This window comes from Thamnophis elegans, unplaced genomic scaffold, assembly GCF_009769535.1.
Source record: "Thamnophis elegans isolate rThaEle1 unplaced genomic scaffold, rThaEle1.pri scaffold_233_arrow_ctg1, whole genome shotgun sequence".
Lineage (NCBI taxonomy): Eukaryota > Metazoa > Chordata > Lepidosauria > Squamata > Colubridae > Thamnophis > Thamnophis elegans.
The window spans coordinates 3761-21578 of NW_022473702.1; the positions used below are offsets into that span (position 1 = coordinate 3761).

Below are 17818 nucleotides of genomic sequence, written 5' to 3' on the forward strand. Positions count from 1 at the left end.
CCAAACACCAGGGATCCCACAATCACATTCTTCCTCCTCTTCTTCCTCTCCTCCTCCTCCTCCTCCTCCTCCTCCTCTCTTCTTCCTCCTCTTCTTCTTCTTCTTCCTCCTCTTCTCCTCCTCCTCCTCCTCTTCTTCCTCTCCTCCTCCTCCTCTTCTTCTTCCCCTCCTCCTCCTCCTCTTCTTCTTCTTCTTTCTCTCCTCCTCTCCTCCTCCTCTTCTTCCCCTCCTCCTCTTCCTCCTCCTCCTGTTCTTCTTCTTCTTTCTCTCCTCCTCTCCTCCTCCTCTTCTTCCCCTCCTCCTCTTCCTCCTCCTCCTGTTCTTCTTCTTCTTTCTCTCCTCCTCCTCCTCTTCTCTTCCTCCTCCTCCTCTTCTTCTTCCTCCTTTTCTCCTCCTCTTCTCCGCCTCCTCTTCTTCTTCCTTTCCTCCTCCTCCTCCTCCTCCTCCTCCTTCTCTCCTCCTCCTCCTCTTCTTCCCCTCCTCTTCCTCTTCCTCCTCCTCTTCTTCTTCTTCCTCCTTTTCTCCTCCTCTTCTCCGCCTCCTCCTCTCCTTCTTCCTTTCCTCCTCCTCCTCCTCCTCCTCCTCCTCCTCCTCCTCCTCCTCCTCCTCCTCCTCCTCCTTTTGCATGCCTCCCTCCCAACTGCTGATGTTGCCTCGTTGGGTCATGAAACGTCTGCAAGGAATCCACCAAGCACCAAGAGAGCACCAAGGGCCTCCACCCTTCAACCCCGGGCTACCAATAGTCTCTCCTGATGAGCAACCCCGCTTTCCTGCCTGAACCCTCCCCCCCACCTGGCCCTACTCACTTGTGCATGGTCGTGTCGGGCACGCGCGCCATCAGCTGGTCCGTGATGGCCTTCAGCCCTCGGACGTAGGGGTTGGGCTGGGCGGTCAGGTCGTAGGCAGGGTTATGCCTCATCAGGTACTCGCCCAGGAAGATCATCGGGTCAAACGGGCAGGGCTGGGACTCCTGGGGCTCCAGCGCCTGCTTCCGTTCCGCCACCTTCAGCAGCGCCTCCACGGCGGGCACCAAGGTGGGCAGCAGCTTGTCCAGGAGGTAGGCTCGGGTCTCCAGCGTCATGGACTCGGTGTTGAGCCAGTCCTGGGACAGGCTGTCCGGCGGCTCCTCCTTCTCCATCTTCTTCTGCTGAAGCGTCTTCTTCCGCAGCTTCTCCATCTTGATGCCCTGGAGGTGCAGCGCTCGCGGCTGGACGCCCTCGTGGAAGGCGGCCTTCCACTTCGCGTCCACCGCCGGAGTCACAGCGCGAAGGGCCGCCCCCGAGCTTGGGTTTTCCACTCCCACGGGGAGGTCGTTGCCATGGTTGGTTTCGGAACCGTTTTCCCGCTCTGGGTCTGCGGCCATGTCTGGGTCTCTGCGAGGGGGAAGAGGAAAAAAGGAGGATGATATCGGATTCCGACAGTTCTGAAACCACACAGCTGGGGGAAAAAAAGCCAACGCAATCAAGAGCCGAGGTGGCGCAGTGGTTAGGGTGCAGTACTGCAGGCCACTTCAGCTGACTGCTATCTGCAGTTCGGCGGTTCAAACCTCACCGGCTCAAGGTTGACTCGGCCTTCCATCCTTCCAAGGTGGGTGGAATGAGGACCCGGATTGTTGTTGGGGGCAATATGCTGACTCTGTAAACCGCTTAGAGAAGGCTGAAAGACCTATGAAGCAGTATATAAGTCTAACTGCTATTGCTATCTATCTATCTATCTATCTATCTATCTATCTATCTATCATCTATCTATCTATCTATCTATCTATCTATCTATCTATCTATCATCTATCTATCTATCTATCATATCTATCTATCTATCTATCTATCTATCTATCTATCTATCTATCTATCTATCTATCTAATCTTCTTATCCTATCTATCAGCCATCTGTCTTTCTCTGTCTATCTATCTATCTATCTATCTATCTATCTATCTATCTATCTATCATCTATCTATCTATCTATCTATCTATCTATCTATCATCTATCTATCTATCTATCATATCTATCTATCTATCTATCTATCTATCTAATCTTCTTATCCTATCTATCAGCCATCTGTCTTTCTCTGTCTGTCTGTCTGTCTATCTATCTATCTATCTATCTATCTATCTATCTATCTATCTATCTATCTATCTATCTATCATATCTATCTATCTATCTATCATCTATCTATCTATCTATCTATCTATCTATCTATCTATCTATCTATCTATCTATCTATCTATCTATCATCTATCAAATCTATCTGGGTGAAATGAGGACCCAGACTGTGGGGGCGATATGCTGACTCTGTAAACCGCTTAGAGAGGGCTGAAAGCCCTATGAAGCGGTATATGTCTAACTGCTATGGCTATTGCTAAGTTGCATTAATAGAGGGATACAATCGAGATCAAGGGAGGGACTAATACCACTCTATAAAGCCTTAGTAAGGCCACACCTCGAGTACTGCATCCAGTTTTGGTCACCACACTGTAAAAAAAGATGTGGAGACTCTGGAAAGAGTGCAGAGAAGAGCAACCAGGATGATGAGGGGATGATTGGAGGCTCAAACAGAGGATGGACGGTTGCAGGAACTGGGCCTGGCTAGTCTAGGGAAGAGAAGGACCAGGGAGACAGGAGAGCATCTTCCAATATTGAGGGGGCTGCCCAGAGAGGAACCCTGCACTATGATGTGGCCCCATGGGCCAATCAATCCATTCAATCAATCAATCAATATTGTGGCGACCAAAACCGGACGCAATACCCCAAGTGTGCCCTTACCAAGGCCTTATCAAAGGGACTAGCCCTTCACAGGTGCTGCCTGAGGTTCAACGACCACCTTCGGCCTGCAAAACGCACCTGAATCCTCACTCCGACGTCTCTCCTTTCAGCAAAAATCTCAGCAAAAACTTAAAACGGTGGTTAAGAAATGCCATGGATTTACAGAGCCTTACCTGTTGGGAAGAGATCTGAGAATTTATGACGGGGGTGTGAGGAGGGAGGCTGTCTAATTTTAGCTGCCCGCAATCTTGCACGGACTTCCAGCGCGTCCCCCTCCCTCCCTCCCTCGGGCAGAATCCGGGCCGTGTAAATGTTTGAGGTTGCTATGCGACAGTGGGGGGGGGGAGTGGGAGGGGGGGGAAGTAATCCATCTTTTCTCAGGGCGGCTGGGAAAGGTGAGCCTGCCAATGTCTCCCGTCGTGGTGGGAACCGAGGGAGAACCAGAGGGGTGGGTGGGGTGAGAGGGAAGCCCACCCGTTCACAGCCAGTGAGTCTTGGACCTTCTCCAAGGAAGCTTCTTGCAGGCCTGATCAGGCGCAGGAAATCAGGGTTACGGCTGGAAACCCAGGATGGAAAACGGCTCAGCTTGCTGAGCAAACTGGTTTGTCGTTTCTTTGCCCTAACCGAGCTTGGAGGGCACACAATCTATGGTTGCAAGTCTCTGGTAGGAGCCATCAGGATTGTGCTCCCCATGGTTTCCATCCGATCCTTGTCAAGCATGGCTAGCTGTGTAGCGTGGGAGAGCAACGGGCATCATTAGCATATTATTCACATCGATTGTGACTAGGGTCACATGAAGGGTTAATTGATAAGGCCTTGGGAAGGCCACCCTTGGAATATTTGCATCCAGTTTTGGTCGCCACGATGTAGAAAAGATGCGGAGACTCTGGAAAGAGCGCAGAGAAGAGCAAGAAAGAGGATCAGGGGACCGGAGGCTAAAATATACGATGAACGGTTGCAGGAACTGGGGATGTCTAGTTTAATGGAAAGAAGGACCAGGGGAAACATGATAGCAGTCTTCCAGTATTTGAGGGGCTGCCCCAAAAAGAGGGAGTCAAGCTATTCTCTAAGGCACCTGAGGTAGAACAAGAAGCAATGGGTGGAAACTAATCAAGGAGAGAAGCAACTTAGAACCAAGGAGAAACTTCCTGACAGTTAGAACAATTAATCAGTGGAACAGAAGTTGCCTCCAGAAGTTGTGAATGCCCCAACACTGGAAGTCTTTAAGAAGATGTAGAAAAGATGCGGAGACTCTAGAAAGAGGGCAGAGAAGAGCAAGAAAGAGGATTAGGGGACTGGAGACTAAGACATATGAGGAACGGTTGCAGGAACTGGGTAGGTCTAGTTTAATGAAAAGAAGGACTAGGGGAGACATGATAACTGTCTTCCAATATCTCAGGGGTTGCCACAAAGAAGAGGGAGTCAAACTATTCTCCAAGGCACCTGAGGGTAGAAAAAGAAGCAATGGGTGGAAACTAATCAAGGAGAGAAGCAACTTAGAACTAAGGAGAAACTTGCTGACAGAACAATTAACCAGTGGCCTCCAGAAGTTATTGGTGCTCCATCACTGGAGGTTTTAAAGAAGAGACTGGAAAGCCATTTGTCAGAAATGGTACAGAGTCTCCTGCCTGAGCAGGGGGTTGGACTAGAAGACCTCTCAGGTCCCTTCCAATTCTATTATTCTGTTGTTCTGTTTAGTGGTGGGCACTCCATCACTGGAGGTTCTCAAAAATGGACCGGACCCCCATTTGTGCAGAACGGTATAGGACAGTGATGGTGAACCTTTTCGGCACCGAGGGCTGAAGCTGGAGCCCGCGTGAGTGTGTGCATGCGTGTGCGCGCACCGGAATCTGGAAGAGAACAGATGGTCTGGCGTGTACGCACGTGTCGGAATGCGGAAGAGCAGCTGGAGACGGCACGCGTGCCCACAGAGAGGGCTTGGCTTGCCACCTCTGGTATGCGTGCTATAGGTTTGCTGTCACGGGTATGGGACCTTCTCCTTCAGCAGCGGGTTGGACTAGAAGGCCTCAAAGATCCCTTTCAAGGAAGGAGGGAAGGAAGGAGAGAAGGAGAGAAGAAAGGAGGGAAGGAAGGAGGGAATGTAGGAGAGAAGGAAGGGGGGAAGGAAGGAGGAAAGGAAGGGGGAAAGGAAGGAGAGAAGGAGAAAAGAAAGGAGGGAAAGAAGGAGGGAAGGAAGGAGGGAAGGAGAGAAGGAGGGAAGGGGAAGGAGGGAGGGAAGGAAGGAGGGAAGGAAGGGGAGTAGGAGAGAAGAAACGAGGGAAGGAAAGAGGGAGGGGGGGAAGAAGAAGTAGGACCGTTGTAAGATAAGATGGATCTATGGGATGTTAAAAAAGCAAATTTCAAGTATATTGTCAACTGTAGGGAAAAATTGTTATAAATACATATTATTAATAACAGTTATGAGATCATATAATTGTGAATGTATATATGAAATTGATAAAATAAAAAAATATTTTAAAAAAAGATCCCTTTCAAGTCTGTTATTCTATGGGTGGATGGATGGGAAGGAGGAAGGGAGGGAGGTTAGGTTTAGATTGGGGTTGATTGGATTTATATGCCGCCCTTCTCCCAAAGGACTCAGGGCGGCGTACAACATTAAAAGAAAACACACATTACAAAAATTAAAAGGGACATTAAATAAAGTATCCAAAAAACCCCCAATTTATTTTATTTATTTATTTATTTATACGATTTATAGGCCGCCCAAGCCCGGAGTCCTCCGGGATTGGGCGGCCTCTAAATCGTATAAATAAATAAATAAATGAAATAAATAAATTGATATTTACAATAAAAATTTTAAAAAATAAATTAAAATTAACAACCAAATTAATCCTCTGTTTTATTTTGTTCAGGCCAGGCCGGCTTGCTGGGAAAGCCAACTTTTTAGGGCGCTTCGGAAGGACCGGAGGTCGGGGATTATGCGAAGCTCCGGGGGCAGCTCATTCCGGAGGGAAGGGGGTCCCACGGAGAAGGCTCTCCCCCCTGGGGGTCGCTAGCCGACACTGTCTGGCCGACGGCACCCTGAGGAGGCCAACTCTGTGGGATCCCACTGGACGGTGGGAGGCTACCGGAGGCAGTAGGGGGTCTCGCAGGTACCCTGGGCCTAAGCCATGGAGCGCTTTAAAGGTCATTATTAGTACCTTGAATCGCACCCGGAAGACAACCGGCAACCAGTGCAGGACGCCTAAAAGGGGTGCAACATGGGAGCACCTAGGTGCCCCCATGATAACCCACGCGGCCGCATTCTGGACCAGTTGGAGCCTCCGGGTGCTCTTCAAGGGCAGCCCCATGTAGAGAGCATTGCAGTAGTCCAGGCGAGAAAGGACGAGGGCGTGAGTGACTGTTAGGAAGGGCAACTTCCTAACAGTTAAGACAAATGACCAGTGGAACAGCTTGCCACTAGAAGTTGTGGGTGCTTCATCAGTGAAGGTTTTCAAAAATAGAGCAGACCATCATTTGTCCAGAATGGTATAGGATCTCCTCCTTCAGCGGGGGGAGGGTTGGACTAGAAGACCTCAAAGATCCCTTCCAGCTGTCACGACATAATTGTCACTTGTTCTCCGCAGGCATGTGTGGCCTGTGGCTTATTTATGAAGAGCGAGCTTAGAAATCGGGGCCACTTTTCAGGCATTCAGGTAGAATGATAAAATGCAACGGGAAAAGAAGATCAGAGAAATGGGAAGAAGCCACCGCAGCTAAAATAAGAATAATCCAGCGTAATCCCCAAATTTGCCCGATGAATCGAGCAGGACTATTTTCCAAGCAACCTTTTCCAAGCAGGATAACGGAATATTTCTAGAGAGAGGTTAAATTTAAAGACCCCTTTAGCAGAAATTGAAGTAGGGGCAATAGGCCAGCTGTCAAAACAACAACAACAACAACAACAACCCACCTTTGAAATAATGGTTATAAACCAGTGTTTCTCAACCTTGGCGACTTTAAGTCCTGTGGGCTTCGACTCCCAGAATCCCCCAGCCAGCAAAGCTGGCTGGGGGATTCTGGGAGTCGAAGTCCACAGGACTTAAAGTCGCCAAGGTTGAGAAACACCGTTATAAACACTGCAGGCGCCCCAAGCTGTTAAACCGCTAACCTTTTGACGCCAAGAAATCAGGAGGGAAGTTGTGTGATCTGGAAAAGATTTGGGTACATCATCCGTAGCAAAGAAAGGAGAAGCGAGAAAAATGCGTGCAGATCAGTGCATCGGTGCATGGTTTCCACGCAGAAGGCAAGTGGGTTTTAATTTTGCAAAGGCAGGACACACACACACACACACACACACACACACACACACAAAGAAATGCCAAAACAAACAAGGAAAGGTTGAAAATAAAAAAGATGGTTTTTGCTCCATTGAAACCGGCAAGACTTTTGATGGCACGGATTACACAGCTCGAACCAGAAAGCGGAATAGAGCAAAGCTTTGTGTGTGTGTGTGTGTGTGTGTTGTGTGTTGCGTGTGTATTCAGGGTGCCAAAATACTTGGATTCTTTTTCCGAGGAACCTTGACAAGGGCAAAGACCATGCTTGGAAAAGCAGAGAAAAGAAGAATGGGCCTTTTGTGTGCCTGTATCGATTTAATTCACAGAATATACAGGCGGTCCTCTACTTACGGCCATTCGTTTAGCGAACCTTGAAGTTACGATGGTGCAGGGGGGAAAAAGGGACTACAGGACACAGTTTTTCACGCTGACGGCCGTCGCGGCATCCCCATGGTCACGTGATTTGCACTCAGACGCTTGGCAACTGACTCACGTTTACGACGGTTCCAGTGTTCAGGGGGCCACATCATCCCTGTTTGCGAACTTCCGACAAGCAAAGTCTACGGAAAAGCCAGATTCGCTTAACGACCGTTTTGCTAACTTAACGACTGCAGCGGATTCGTCTAACAACTAGGGCAGGGAAGGTCATAGAGTGGGACAAGGCTCACTTAACCAACGTCTGGCTTCACAAATTTTGCGCTCGATTGTCGTCAAGTCACCTGTGCAACGAAGCTATTGTAAGAATGGCAAGAATGAAAGAAAGAAGAGAGGGAATAAAAATTGGAGGTCGAAACACAAATGGGAATCCAGCCAGTAGCCCTGGACTTACAACCGTCCATTTAGAGACTGTTCAAAGTTACGACGGCACTGAAGAGAGAGACTTATGACCGTTTTCCTTATGACCGTTCCAGAATCTTCATGGTCAGGTGATCAAAACTGGCAACTGACTCGTATTTATGACGATTGCAATGTTCCTGGGATCACGTGATTCCCCCCTTTTGCGACCTTCTGACAAGGAAAGACAACGGGGAAGCCAGATTCGCTTAACAACCATGTCACTAAATGATCAACTGCAGTGATTCACTTAAGAACTGTGTGGCAAGGAAAGGTTGTAAAAAGGGGCAAAATTCACTTAACAAATGTTTCACTTAGCAACAGATAGTTTGAGTTCAATTGTGGTCGTAAGTTGAGAATTACCTGTATTTACAATTTTTGCAGCTACCCAGCCAGCTTCCAAAAAAGCAAAGTCAATGGAAGTAGGCGGATTCACTTAAAGGCGGTCTGGAATGATAGGATCTCCTGCCTGAGCAGGGGGCTGGACTAGATGACCTCCAAGGTTATCTGTTATCTGATTCCCTTAACAATGGCAGGCTGAACAACCATGGCAGAAAGGGATGTAAAATTAGGTGTCACTTAAAAACCAAGGAAGGAGAGAAGGAGAGAAGAAAGGAGGGAAGGAAGGAGGGAATGTAGGAGAGAAGGGGGGAAGGAAGGAGGAAAGGAAGGGGGAAAGGAAGGAGAGAAGGAGAAAAGAAAGGAGGGAAGGAAGGAAGGAGGGAAGGAGAGAAGGAGGGAAGGGGAAGGAGGGAATAACAGTTATGAGATCATATAATTGTGAATGTATATATGAAACTGATAAAATAAAATATATATAAAAAATAAAAAAATAAAAACCACCTTGCGTAGCAACAGAAATTCTGGTCCCAATTGCGAGGACCACTTGTATGCAGAGGACTGTATTTTGCCAGTTGAAAATAAAGAGCAGGAAGATTTATCGCGAAAAGAGGAGGTGAAAACTCAGATTAATATCATACTTTAATAGAGGAAATGTCAACCTACACTACACATTCAACGTACATGGAGAATACGGAGAGAAAGAAATAAAGACCTTTTACGCTACAGAGAAAGCAAACAATAATTTTAGATAATGTCAGGAAGGGCATAAAGGACACTATAATGATAGCAAAGATGAGAATAATAAAAGTAATGTTCTTTGTAATCATACGGGGGAATATCTCAGTGGAGAAAGTAGAGGCGGAAAGAGAGAGGAATGTAAATAAATGTATATTTCTTTACTTGTTTCATTGATTTATAAGGTAAAAGGGAAAGGTTCCCCTGGCACATCTGTGCTAGTCGTTCCTGACTCTAGGGGGCGCTGCTCATCTCTGTTTCAAAGCCCAAGAGCCAGCGCTGTCCGAAGACGTCTCTGTGGTCATGTGGCCGGCATGACTCAACGCCCGAAGCCGCACGGAACGTTCTTCCCTTCCCACCAAAGGTGGCTCCTATTTTTCTACTTGCATTTTTTACCTGCTTTCAAACTGCTAGGTTGGCAGAAGCTGGGACAATAGCAATAGCAATAGCAGTAGACTTATATACCGCTTCATAGGGCTTTCAGGCCTCTCTAAGCGGTTTACAGAGAGTCAGCATATTGCCCCCAACAATCTGGGTCCTCATTTTACCCACCTCGGAAGGATGGAAGGCTGAGTCAACCCTGAGCCGGTGAGATTTGAACCGCTGAACTGCTGATCTAGCAGTAGCCTGCAGTGCTGCATTTAACCACTGCGCCATCTTGGCTCTTTTTGTCACGGGAGCTCCCTCCGTTACGCGGCGCTAGGGATTCGAACCGCCAAACTGCCGACCTTTCTGATCGACAAACTCAGCGTCTTGGCTACTGAGCCGCCGTGTCCCATTGATTTATATGGCTCTCCCAATTCACAAATTTGATTCTGGACAGGTAACATAAGATTATATTATACAGGGAGTCCTCAACTTACAATGTTTCATTTAGTGACTGTTCAAAGTTACAACATCACAGAAGAAAATGGCTGACGATCCGTTCTTTTCACATTTACGACCTCTTAAAGCAGGCTAGCTGGGGGATTCTGGGAGTGGAAGTCCATCCCTCTTAAAGCATGCTGGCTGGGGGATTCTGGGAGTGGAAGTCCTCCCCTCTTAAAGCAGGCTGACTGGGGGATTCTGGGAGTGGAAGTCCATCCCTCTTAAAGCATGCTGGCTGGGGGATTCTGGGAGTGGAAGTCCTCCCCTCTTAAAGCAGGCTGGCTGGGGGATTCTGGGAGTGGAAGTCCTCCCCTCTTAAAGCAGGCTGACTGGGGGATTCTGGGAGTGGAAGCCCACCCCTCTTAAAACAGACTAGCTGGGGCATTCTGGGAGTGGAAGTCCTCTCCTCTTAAAGCAGGCTGACTGGGGGATTCTGGGAGTGGAAGCCCAACCCTCTTAAAACAGACTAGCTGGGGCATTCTGGGAGTGGAAGTCCTCCCCTCTTAAAGCATGCTGGCTGGCGGATTCTGGGAGTGGAAGTCCTCTCCTCTTAAAGCCTGCTGGCTGGGGGATTCTGGGAGTGGAAGTCCATCCCTCTTAAAGCATGCTGGCTGGGGGATTCTGGGAGTGGAAGTCTGTCCCTCTTAAAGCATGCTGGATGGAGGATTCTGGGAGTGGAAGTCCTCCCCTCTTAAAGCATGCTGGCTGGCGGATTCTGGGAGTGGAAGTCCATCCCTCTTAAAGCATGCTGGCTGGGGGATTCTGGGAGTGGAAGTCCGTCCCTCTTAAAGCATGCTGGCTGGGGGATTCTGGGAGTGGAAGTCTGTCCCTCTTAAAGCATGCTGGCTGGGGGATTCTGGGAGTGGAAGTCTGTCCCTCTTAAAGCATGCTGGATGGAGGATTCTGGGAGTGGAAGTCCATCCCTCTTAAAGCACGCTGGCTGGGGGGATTCTGGGAGTGGAAGTCTGTCCCTCTTAAAGCATGCTGGCTGGGGGATTCTGGGAGTGGAAATCTGTCCCTCTTAAAGCACGCTGGATGGAGGATTCTGGGAGTGGAAGTCCATCCCTCTTAAAGCACGCTGGCTGGGGGATTCTGGGAGTGGAAGTCCATCCCTCTTAAAGCATGCTGGCTGGGGGATTCTGGGAGTGGAAGTCCGTCCCTCTTAAAGCATGCTGGCTGGGGGATTCTGGGAGTGGAAGTCTGTCCCTCTTAAAGCATGCTGGCTGGGGGATTCTGGGAGTGGAAGTCTGTCCCTCTTAAAGCACGCTGGATGGAGGATTCTGGGAGTGGAAGTCTGTCCCTCTTAAAGCATGCTGGCTGGGGGATTCTGGGAATGGAAGTCCTCCCCTCTTAAAGCATGCTGGCTGGGGGATTCTGGGAGTGGAAGTCTGTCCCTCTTAAAGCACGCTGGATGGAGGATTCTGGGAGTGGAAGTCTGTCCCTCTTAAAGCATGCTGGCTGGGGGATTCTGGGAATGGAAGTCCTCCCCTCTTAAAGCATGATGGCTGGGGGATTCTGGGAGTGGAAGTCTGTCCCTCTTAAAGCACGCTGGATGGAGGATTCTGGGAGTGGAAGTCTGTCCCTCTTAAAGCATGCTGGCTGGGGGATTCTGGGAGTGGAAGTCTGTCCCTCTTAAAGCACGCTGGCTGGGGGATTCTGGGAGTAGAAGCCCACCCCTCTTAAAGCATGCTGGCTGGGGGATTCTGGGAGTGGAAGCCCACCCCTCTTAAAACAGACTAGCTGGGGGATTCTGGGAGTGGAAGCCCACCCCTCTTAAAGTTACTGAGGTTGAGAAAAACTGAATTACGCCCTATTGGTGCCTCTTTGATAACAATGTACCATCGCTCCTCTCTATAGTAGACTTAAAATCCCAAACAGAACTATGATGAATTCGGATGCCCTGATGCTAGTGGGGTTTTTGTGGCTGTTATTCCTTTACATGATTTCCTCCTGCCTTGTTTACTTTTCCCCTACGTGCGTTTCCAAACTCTGTCCATCCTCCAACGTCTTTCTTGTGCTGTTTTTGGCTGTTCCTCGCAAGGCTTCGATGGCTTTTCCAAGCCTTTTATACCGAACGTTCTCAAATATCACTGGAATGCCGAAATATCAAGCCAAGACATTTACTGTAAATACTGTAACTGGCAAGGCTTGGGGTCAAGATCTCAAAACAGAAGGGCTCTTGCAAAAAAAAAGAAAAAGATAGAATTGGGATTAGGTCCGTAACAAAGCGACTCACTGCCTTCATAGGAACTGGGGTGCGAGCGCTGCCTGGAGGTTCGTATTAAGAATGCGCTGCAAATCCAAATTAGAGTAGAACAGAATAGAGCTGGAAGGGATCTTAGAGGTCTTCTATTCCAGCAGTGGTGGGTTTCAAAATGTTTTAGAACCTCTTCTGTAGGTGTGGCCTGCTTTGTGGGAGTGGCTTGCCAGCCATGAGACCGGGTGGGAGTGGCTTGCTGGCCATGTGACCGGGTGGGAGTGGCTTGGCAGCCATGTGATTGAGTGGGCGTGGCCAACTTGTAAAATGTGGTGAAACTCACTTAACAACGCTCTTGCTTAGCAACCAAAATGTTGACTCAGAAACTCTGGCATTTGAAGCACGCAAGTCTTAAAGCTGTCAAGTTACAAGATTCCTGCACTCCTAATCCTTTAGAGAAAAAACCACAGGGGTGTTCAAACTTGACAGCTTTAAGACTTGTGGACTTCAACTCCCAGAATTCCTCCTCCAGTCATGTTGGCTCAGGAACTCTGGCATTTGAAGCACGCAAGCCTTAAAGCTGTCAAGTTACAAGACCTTTGCACCCTCTAACCCTCTAGAGAAAAAACCCCCAGGGGAGTTCAAACTTGGCAGCTTTAAGACTTGTGGACTTCAACTCCCAGAATTCCTCCTCGTCATGTTGGCTCAGGAACTCTGGCATTTGAAGCACGCAAATCTTAAAGCTGTCAAGTTACAAGACCCTCGCACCCCTAACCCTCTAGAAAAAAAACCCCTGGGGTGTTCAAACTTGGCAGCTTTAAGACTTTAAGATTTAGATAGGACTCTTAGAGGCGGGCGGGGTGATTGGTGAGCCAGCCAATCAGTGGGCGGTGGGCGGGGCAAGCGTGGTGCAGATGGGCGGGAGGAGGGAGCTGGAACCGGTTCTAAACGGCACGATAGAAGAGGTTAGAACTGGCAGGAACCCACCCCTGATCCAGTCTTATTTTCGGGGAAACCTGGTAGGAGACCGCCTGTCCCAATCAGGGGTGGGTTTCTCGCTTGGAACGGGGCCGGCGGCGTCCTCGTGCACCCACGCGGCGCATGCATGCGTACTAGCGTCTGTGCGATGCTCCAGCTACTCCTGGAGGATCGCACAGGCGCTGTATGCGTCCTGCGCATGCGTGGAAGCGCACAACTTGTCAAAACCGGGTAAGGAGCGCGGGCAGGCGGGTGCGCCCTTCGCCGTTCCCGGAAGTTACTTACTTCCGGGTTCGCCGACCAACCGGTTCGCAGGGACTGCCGCGAACCGGTTGAAACCCACCCCTGGTCCCAATTGAGTAGGGGGAGAAAGCGTGGGAATCTCCCTGGAGATTTTCCCGCTGGAGATGCAGCTGTGGGAGCTAAGCTTCTTCCCGGCACTGAATCTCTTTCGGGTTCCACCCCCGTTGGCTACGCTGGTGTCACCGTCAAAGTTGGGAATGCACAGGTGATCCCGGACTTACAACAGTTCGTTTAGTGATGATTCAAAGTTACGACAGCACTGGAAAAAGGGCCTTACGACAATTGTTCACACATACAGGCATTGCAGCATTCCCATGGTCACGTGATCCAAGTTTAGATGTTTGGCAACGGATTCATATTTATGACGGTCGCAGTGTCCCGGGTTCACGTGATCCCCTTTGGCGGCCTTCTGACAAGCCAAGTCAAAAGGGGAAGCCAGATTCATTTAACAACGGGGGACTAACTTAACAATTACAGGGATTTACTTAACAACCGTGGCAAGGAAGGTCGTTTGAATGGGGCAAAGCTCACTTAACTTGACTCGCTTAACCACAGAAAGGACTGCATGTAAACACAAACACACACACAAACACACGTCTCACTTAACAGTATAAATTTGGGGCTTCATTGTGGTGGTAAGTCGAGAACTACCTATGCACACAAACACACACACACGTCTCACTCAGCAGCATACATTTGGGGCTCCCTTATGGTCGTAAGTCGAGGACATACACACACACACACACACACACACACACAGAGGGTAAGGCAGTTCATCCTCCGCAGCGGGCGCGAAACAGTTAACCGCCTCCGCAGGGGGCGTGGCCGCGGCGAAGGGGCGTGGCCATCGAGGGGAGGGAGAGGGAGGGGAGGCCGGCCCGGCGGCTTGACAGGTGACGCATGCGCGCTGCCGCTTCATTGTGCCCGGCCGGCCCAACCCCGCCGCGCCTCAGTCGGCGAGCGAGCGTTGGCGGGGGAGGCCGCCATCGCCGCCGCCTCCGCTGCCGCTGCTGCTCCCGCCGCCGCCGCCGCCGCCGCCGCTCCTTCGCTCCCCTCACGGGCCGTCCGCCCTCCTCGCTTCGCCCGCCCGCCCGCCATGGACTAACCCCGAGGGCTCTTGGCAGGCCGGCCGGGGAGGCCCCGCCGCGCCCCGATGGCTCTGGTGACGGTGCAGCGCTCGCCGACCCCCAGCGCCACCTCCAGCCCCTGCGCCTCGGTGAGTGGCTCGGCGGGAGGGGGGGATCGCGACCGTTGCTGCTGCCGCCGCCGCCGCGGTCGAGAGGGCGGCTTCTGCGCAGGCGCGGCACGCGCCCTCGCTTCTCTCTCTCTTTCTCTTTCTCTCTCCCCCCTCCCGCCCCGGCGCCGCTCGCGTGTTTTTCGGTATTTTGTCCTCCTCCCGCCACCGTCTCCCCCCCCCCCCCGCGCGCTTCTGCCTGCCTTGACAGCTGCAGCCCATTCATTCTTTCCTGGCTACTTCCATTCATTCATTCATTCATTCCTCTTCCCCCCCCTTCCCCCGCTTCCAAAATGGAGGCTGAGGCTGGGAGTGGGCGCCTCGGGGTGACCCTTGGCAGGGGGGGGGGATGCCCTTCAGCCCCAGCTCCCTCCTCCCCCTCCAGCTGCACACCCCAGAGGTGTGTTTGTGGGTCTCTGTGTGTGTTTGTGTGTCTTCTTTTTTTTATGTGTGTGCGCCTCTGGGGCCTGCCTGTAAGGGGTGACCCACACCCCGTTACTCATATCCTTGGTTCCCTGCTTGCTTTTTTCTGTTGAAAAGGTTCCCGTTTGGGAGCTTTAAAAAAAAAAAAAAAAAAAAGGATTCACAAAATGTGATTTGTGGTTGTACAGGTAGTCCTCGACTTACAACCGTTCATTTAGCGACCATCTGAAGTGGCAATGGCAGTGGGGGAAAAAGTGACTTGGGACTCACCCTGACAACTGTTGCAGCATCTCCACGATCAGGGGATCAAAATTTGGATGCTGGGCAGTGGGTTCATATTTATGACGGTCGTAGTGAGGCCAAGGTGGCGCAGTGGTTAAATGCAGCACTGCAGGCTACTGCTAGATCAGCAGGTCAGCGGTTCAAATCCCACCGGCTCAGGGTTGACTCAGCCTTCCATCCTTCCGAGGTGGGTAAAATGAGGACCCAGGATTGTTGGGGGCAATATGCTGACTCTCTGTAAACCGCTTAGAGAGGCCTGAAAGGCCTATGAAGCGGTATATAAGTCCACTGCTATTGCTATAGTAGTGTCCCGTGTGTGTGTGTGTCACGTGATCCCCATTTGCGACTCTTCTGACGAAACAAAGTCAGTGGGGGAAACCGGATTCACTTAACAACCCAGTTATTAAGTGACTCAGTTATCAACGGCAGTGATTCCCTTAACGAACGTGGCAAGAAGGGTTGTCATTCCCTTCACAAATTCCTCACTTTGCAACGTGAATTCTAGGCTCAGTTGTGGTCGTAAGTCCAGGACTGCCTCTTATCTTAAGATTTGTGACCTGTGACCTATCACTTTCGTTGTTTGCGCGTGCACTGAGAGCTGATGTGCACACAGAGAGACAATTTCCTGGTGGGTCCAATCACACTTGACCAATAAAGAATATTCCCTTTTTTTGTTTTTAGCCAAAACAAAACACCAAAAGCCTCAGGGATTTTGGGGTGCAGAGAGAAAGAGAGAGGTTTTTGTCTTCGGTCTGTTGGGAGGAGAGAAGGAGCAGGGCTTCTGAGGGGCGTGCAGAGCGACAGCTGCATAGGAAATGCCTCTTTTTCCCTTTCCTCCCCGCTTTGGAAAAAGAGGTGGAGGGCTGGGAATGAGTAACTGAAGGGCTCTCTAAGGCAGTGTTTCTCAACCTTGGCAACTTGAAGATGTCCGGACTTCAACTCCCAGAATTCCCCAGCCAGCGAATGCTGGCTGGGGGATTCTGGGAGTTGAAGTCCGGACATCTTCAAGTTGCCAAGGTTGGGAAACACTGGTCTAAGGAGCTCCCGCCGAATAGGGCAGCATATAAATAAAATGAACCTTGAACCTTGAGCTCAGTGGGGGTGTGTGTGTGCCTGGCTGAACGTTTCTGGGCCTGGGGGGTCCCAAGCAGCGATGGACCTCCCCCCTTGGATGTGGCACCACCAGGAGTGAAGGTTAGGCTGGAAGTTATTCTTTTATTTCTCTCCTGCCTGTATCATTTTTTTGCAAGAGTTGAAGGCTGTGAGCATTTCTAGCACACCTTCTTCGTCTTCCTGTTTTCCGCACAGCAACAATTACTGACAGGATGATTGTTCTCAAGTCATTGAGCCAGATATTATGCCGAAGGCAGGACTACAACTCACCCTCTCCTGGTGATTGACTCAGTCAGCAGGCTTTCCTGCCGAAGCGGCGGGACTAGGATTTACTGTCTTCTGCTGATTGTGCCAAAGGCGGGGTTAGAACTCCCGGTCACCTGGTGTTTGGCCCAAAGTCAACCAGCTGGCTTACATGCCTAAGACGGACTAGAACTCACTGTCACCTGGTGATTGGCCCAGAGTCATCCAGATGGCTTTTGTAGCTAAGGCGAGACTAGAACTCCCCACTCGCCTGGTGATTGGCCCAGAGTCATCCAGATGGCTTTCGTAGCTAAGGCGAGACTAGAACTCCCCACTCACCTGGTGATTGGCCCAGAGTCATCCAGATGGCTTTCATAGCTAAAGCGAGACTAGAACTCCCAGTCGCCTGGTGATTGGCCCAGAGTCATCCGGATGGCTTTCATAGCTAAGGCGAGATTAGAACTCCCCACTCACCTGGTGATTGGCCCAGAGTCATCCGGATGGCTTTCATAGCTAAGGCGAGACTAGAACTCCCCACTCGCCTGGTGATTGGCCCAGAGTCATCCGGATGGCTTTCGTAGCTAAGGTGAGACTAGAACTCCCAGTCGCCTGGCGATTGGCCCAAAGTCACCCAGCTGGCTGTCATGCCTAAGACGGGACTAGAACTCACCGTCTCCTAGTGACTGACCCAAAGTTACCCAGACAGCTTTCATGCCTAAGGAAGCACTAGAACTCACTGTCTCCTGGTGATTCACCGAAAGTCACCTAGACAGCTTTCATGTCAAGGCGGGACTAGAACTCACCGTCTCTTGATGATTGGCTCAAAGTCACCCAGTTGGCTGTCATGCCTAAGGTGGGACTAGAACTCCCCAGTCACCTGGTGATTGGCTCAGAGTCATCCAGATGGCTTTCATAGCTAAGGCGAGACTAGAACTCCCCAGTCGCCTGGTGATTGGCCCAGAGTCATCCAGATGGCTTCCATGCCTTCGGCGGGGCTAGAACTCACTGTCTCCCAGTTCCCGGCCTGGTGCCTTAACCACTAGACCAAAAACTAAGCCCTCCAGTGGGAAATAGCAGCCAAGGTAAACCCTTGGCATTCTCTACCGCAGTGTTTCTCAACCTTGGCCACTTGAAGATGTCCGGACTTCAACTCCCAGAATTCCCCAGCCAGCATTCGCTGGCTGGGGAATTCTGGGAGTTGAAGTCCGGACATCTTCAAGTGGCCA

General features: G+C 50.5%; 1 protein-coding gene across 1 annotated transcript; it reads right to left on the minus strand.

The window, feature by feature from the left end:
- Positions 1–806: 806 nt before the first annotated feature.
- EFCAB5 (EF-hand calcium binding domain 5) lies at positions 807–14571 on the minus strand (the record flags this gene model as incomplete). The annotated part of the gene is made up of 2 exons (XM_032238480.1): positions 14404–14571; positions 807–1373 (listed from the first exon to the last, which is right to left on the minus strand). A coding segment is annotated over exon 2 (557 nt), but the record flags the coding sequence as incomplete, so codon positions are not given.
- Positions 14572–17818: the final 3247 nt, after the last annotated feature.